Here is a 5695-nt window from a genome sequence, read left to right as displayed (position 1 = left end):
ACTTGAGAATGTGAAGCAACTTGAGGTAATGTGAAGCAACTTGAGATAATGTGAAGCGACTTGAGGAACCTTGAGATAATGTGATATAACAGGAAGTGATATGAGATGAATGGAGGTGACAGGAGGTGATCCGTCATCCCATCTATCGGACAGTATTTCTTTTTCGGTCTTGGTGTGTGGGGTCCTGATGCAGAGCATTTGCGGGGCAGCAATGCAGCCGGGAGGAGAAGCCGACGTTCGGACTCTTACCATGACACGAGTCCCTGAGAACCCAGATGTCCTCGAAGGGACACCCGGACTGAGACCGGCGGCTCGGAGACAAACCTATCAGACACAAAGACTCTGATGGACTCGGTTCTGTCGAGGAGGGGAGGCCTGACTGAGGAGGTGAGTCGTGTTAAGGTCACATGTTAGGGAGGATCTTTGGTTTGACTGAGATATAAAGACCTTTGATCTTCATGCAGTTTAGTGAGAATCCTCCTGGTGAAGTGTTGGAGTTAAGAACACATCTGTGCAGATCAGTTACCTGTTTTTATTTCACAGACAGTAAATTTCCTGGCTGACTAACACCTTCACGTAGTGGAAACAGATATTACCCCTCTTAATATTGATGTTTATTTCCTAAAATCAAACCACAGGCCTGGTCACACCAGAAAGCAAAATCCATCTGCATGTCTTTACAAAATATTTGATCTCAAAGTTTTTGACTTCTTACTGGACACTTCCAGAAAACTTCAAAACTGACCGGTGCTGCTCTTAATGAAGATAGATTCAGTAACTTATTTCTCGCTTTAGATGTTTTAAGAAACACGTTTTGATGAACCGTTTCCGTAATCTAAGCGCCTCATTTCCACATAGCTCTGTGTTCATTTATGAATCAACCTGAACTCCATTTGTTCCTATGAGAAGCTCAGTGATCTATGTCTCTGTGAAAGTCTTCTTTAGGTTTATTTCCAGTCTGGATTCTGTCTTGAATGCGCTGAAAATGTTTTAACTTTTGCGGTAGATTACAAAGAAACCGGACGATGTGAATAAATGAATTAGCTAGCAGGCTAACAGGATATTGAGTTGTTTGACTGTATTGGCAGTCAAATCGTGTAAATGTGAAACCGCAAAAAACAGTAATTTAGCTAGTTCAACAGAGCAGTGTAACATACAGCAAACGCAGACACTGATGTGGTTCATACGCCCGGCAACTAAATATTTCACTAAACTACGTGGAAACAAGGTGTGACTCAGCATAATGGTACCCGTCTACTGGACCTGTTGCTACAGCATTGGTCATTAATCGTTAGTTTTGCATTGCGTTTTAAGTGACGGGGCATCACGCTGCCTGCTCCTCATTTTAACAAATTTGAGGTCTCGGCTACTTTATGCAAATCGGGGAAAAAAAACATAAGGAGGAGTTTTGCAGACACACCAGAGGTCATGGAGGTTCCCTTAGGAATAAATGGAGTTCCGGTTGATTCATATATGAAAATGAAACAAGTCGATTAGTAGTACACTTAGAAAACAAGACGTCAACTTCATGCAAATGAGAAGCGGGTAACACAACACCCAGTCTTCAAAAACACGTTGCGACGCCATCAGAGTGGACTCCACAGCCGCTTACGTAGACAATAGATGGGTGGCGTTGACATGATGGACCCAGTAGACACAACATTACCGTCAATCACATCTTGTTTTCACACATTTTTAGCCTGTTAGCTAAATCATTTTTTCAACGCCCACTGCAAAAGTTTTTCAACATACTCTAGGCAAATTCTGAACCACCAAAAAAAGTAAGGAGGAGTTTCACAGACATGGCCGACATCATGGAGGTTCTCATAAGAATGAATGGAGTTCTGGTCGATCAGTATACGAAAACAAAACGAATCTCTTACATTGCGAGAACAGTTTGAGGAGTTCGAGGCGTTGCGTGGCGGCCAGACGCCCCTGATTTGCATAAAGTAGCCAAGACCTCAAATTTATGCGATTGATGACCAGGCAGTAGATGCCCAGTCTTTCATGATGCTCTCTTACACAGACAATAAATGGGCGGCGTTGATCCAGTGGACACGAACCATTACATTGACTCAGTCTGCAGGTGTTAGTGTTACCAGAGTGTGTTATACCTGAGCAGGTAGTGAGGCCGTTGGCAAGCGGCAGCACCACATGGGTGGGGGGGGCGTACAGGGTGTAGGAGTCGTCAGTCTGAGGGGCGGAGCTGAGGCTGGAGGTCAGGGGGGCTCTGGAGGGCAGCTGCTGGCGCTGGGAGGGCAGGGAGGCGTGCCGGGACAGGGTGCCCCCTACAGGGCGAGATGGGGAGCAGCAGGAGGAGCAGCAGGTTATCAGGCTGGAGGTTAGAGGTGGAGGTCAGTGGTTATGTGGTTTGGATGTTTGGATGGATGGATGGATGGATGGATGGATGCAGGGAGGAGCAGAAGGAGCGTGGGATGGACTGAAGGCAGGGTTCGGGTTAGTCTGAACTACTGAGGAGTAAAATAAATCGAACAGGCGACACGTAGAGACGACGTCCAGAACTTAAAACTAAAGCATCAGTCGGAGATATTCTGTGGTTTCTTTCTGCTTCACACTTGATGCAACAAGAATTCATGTGTTTCGCCAAAACTACTAAGAAGACAGTGACAGCTTTTCTCATTTCAGGAGCTGCATCAAAAACATAGAAGGATTATTCAATGTAACCTGTAATGTGACCTCCTCAGAATCGGCCGGTTGTTTATCAGTGTATTTAATGAAGCCATGCAAAGGTTTACCTTCATGCTATGAATATTTTCAGAGTTACAGGCTCCTGAAGTCCTACAGGTGGCTCCAAATTTCACACTTTTTAATGGACTTTTTTCATCATTTCTGACCCAAAATCTACACTCATTACTTTAAAAAGAGACACGTGAAATTCGACAGCTAAACTGTTGCACTAATCTTCAACTAAAAACCATTTTCATACTCATCTTTAAACATCTAAACGTCTGTTGGTCTCTGCTTTTGTAGTACTGTGGTGTTGAAAGCGGCACATTAAAAACCAGAAAAAACTGTGAAACCATCACATCTACGCAGCAGATTTTGATGAGCACTTCATCCAGGACTCTGTGGAGGTCAAAGTGGATCCTGGTGGGGCAACATCAGAATGGAAAAGATTCATCGGCTGTTTTTTTACAAACTGACCGTTCCTCCGGCTGATGACCTCCACGATGGACGGAGGGAAGAAGCCGACTCGGTCCATCCCTCTCTGGCTGTCGTGGATGTGGCCCTTCCAGCGTCCGTCCATGTGCTGCTCCATCACCTGCAGGGGGCGACACATCAGGGGTTTGAATCTCCAGTCGAATGTTATAGACAAATAAAAGTCAAAGATTTAGTTCAGGTTTTACCAACAGAAGAGCTGAAATGTGGATTTTATAGCTGCAACCAACAATTATTCTCTCACTTAAACTGAGTTTGTGATTGTTTGTTTAGTTGATAAAACTCACAGCCAACAGTCTTTGATAATCAATCAATAGTCTGATGTGATAAAACCACACATTGTCTGTATTCGATTAATCAAATTTAGCTGATTAAGGGTCAAGAGGATGCTGCTAATAACTGATTCATGACAAAGTTTTCTATTTGCTAACTGTTAGTTAATAATTTGGGTAATTTTTTTTTAAGGCAAAATATCTCATTTTTACTGATTCCAACTTTTAAAATGTAAAAAAAAGGGTTTTTTTTTACTCCTCTGTGACAATAAAATGAAGATTTTTGAAAATGCTGACAGCTTCTTCACACTTTTCTGACAATTAAAAGACCAAAATACTGAGAATATATGGCTAGTTCCCCTGTTTCACATTTAGAATCCCTGTAGGAACATTTAATAAATGGTTTACGGCAATAACATGTAGCTTTTAATGTGTATTATTGTTCAGCATTTCTACACAACCTGCAGCCCGAACAGGAGCCAAGCAGCAGAAGAGCTGAAATATGATTATTTTCACACTTTAATCAGCGGATTATTTTCTGAATTGGATATTTGTTTGCTCGATGAAACTCACGGTTTACGTTGTAGGAATTTAACCTTTTCTTTTATGAAGACGTGCAGATGTTGTGCTCTTTTGTTGCACATTATTATTTGCACTGCAATCCACACAGGATTTCTCTATGTTGCTTTGTCCATTTTATTGTTTATTTATCTGTATTTACGGTGGCGGTAACTCTATCTTTATACTGTAACAACAAAACTTCCCCTTGGGGATTAATAAAGTATGTCTATTCTATTCTATTCTATTCTATTCTATGTACTGATAATCAATTCATCGTATTAAGTAATAAAAACCTGCATTCTTCTGTGAATTAACTGTTTGAATAATCACATATTAATAATAATTCCAACTAATTTCAGTATTAAAGACAAAATATGAAATCGCTCCAAATTCTAAATGTTAAAGTAAGTTTTTGAAGTCTTTTTGAAGTTGTTTAGATAAATCGAGACACCTGATGAGCTTTTTTTTTTATTATTTAGCCAAAATACTGAGAAAATATTAATTCATTTCCTTATCTGACACTGATGAACAGCATATAAACATGTATATATCCTGTATATTATATTAAATAAAGTCATAAAACAAATCAAATCAGATCATTACACCGTGTATTTGGTCATGATGATGTCTCAGTATCATAATTAGTAATGAACGTTTGGGTTTTTCCGCTGTTTCTCAAGAGAAGAACTCTGTAAATCTTCAGACGTGTGTCACGTTTAATATTTAATGCGAGTCTCAACAGGAAGCCACAATGATTCACTGCTGATTTACAATCTGTGGTTACTGTAACTGTGGCTCGCGCTTCATGCAACACCGAGTTACATTTCACTTTCAACACAAGTCTGAACTGCACCGTCGTACTGATGGATGAACACGCACACAAGCAACAGTCCTGAGAGTTAAAGACACAGTTTAACACAGAAAAGCATTTCGTATTCACTTCTGGCATCTTAAATAGTTTAGAACCTGAAAAAATGTACTTTTCTGTGATGAAGGTCAGATTAATTTAACTTAGTTTGTTGCTTCCAGCCGTTGTAGGAGTTTATCCTCCTATAAACGTTTGTTAAATTTCTGCAGCATCAAACAGCAGCAGGAGAGACAAACTGCACATATTTACACACAACTGTAGGGAGTGTATTGTGCTTGTTTTGCGTCTCTTTGCAGTCATTCTGTATCTCTGTGGTTGTTTTGTGTCTCTATGCAGATGTTTTATTATTCAGATGATTATCGGTGAGTCCTATTGAAAGGTTCTCTGCACAAATAAATACAGGACAGGGCTCTGTTGGAGGTTCAGCTGCATCTGAACTGAGGTGTAGTTCATAATGTCTTTAACCTTGTATAACAGCAGAGATCAGCTGCCGTACAGAGTCTAAAAGTCAGCAAAATTAACCCTCAAACTGAGGCCTTTCTTCCAAATTACTATTTTGTTATTGTTATTTCCATGAAACCAAAATGTAAATGTGTTCTGGTCCTCGTTCACAGACAGAACAGTCTGATCTCTCACCATGATGACGTCTCCGGCTCGGATGTTGAGGGCGGTCGGATCGTGGAGGTTCCAGTAGTCCTTCAGAGCTCTGACCTGCAAAACACCTGTCGCATCTGTCCAGGAAACAGAAACAGGACTAATGTGAGCCCAAACCATAGATAGATAGATAGATAGATAGATAGATAGATAGATAGAT

General features: G+C 40.9%; 1 protein-coding gene across 2 annotated transcripts in view; it reads right to left on the bottom strand.

Moving 5' to 3' along the window:
* Positions 1-5695, bottom strand: part of caskin2 (CASK interacting protein 2) — a 54457-nt gene that overhangs the window by 11194 nt on the left and 37568 nt on the right. The window contains exons 9-11 of one of the 2 annotated variants that reach the window (XM_008294932.1): positions 5518-5612; positions 3166-3283; positions 250-324 (exon numbers count right to left, since the gene is read on the bottom strand). In XM_008294932.1, coding sequence (XP_008293154.1) covers positions 250-324; positions 3166-3283; positions 5518-5612 — 288 coding nt within the window. The remainder of the gene's footprint in view (positions 1-249; positions 325-3165; positions 3284-5517; positions 5613-5695) is intronic. The other variant, XM_008294933.1, reaches the window with a different exon arrangement.

The sequence above is a fragment of the Stegastes partitus genome, unplaced genomic scaffold (genome assembly GCF_000690725.1).
Source record: "Stegastes partitus isolate 25-593 unplaced genomic scaffold, Stegastes_partitus-1.0.2 Scaffold1008, whole genome shotgun sequence".
Classification (NCBI taxonomy): Eukaryota; Metazoa; Chordata; class Actinopteri; family Pomacentridae; genus Stegastes; species Stegastes partitus.
The sequence above is the reverse complement of the archived record's forward strand: the minus strand, read 5'-3'. Positions and strand labels throughout refer to the sequence as shown.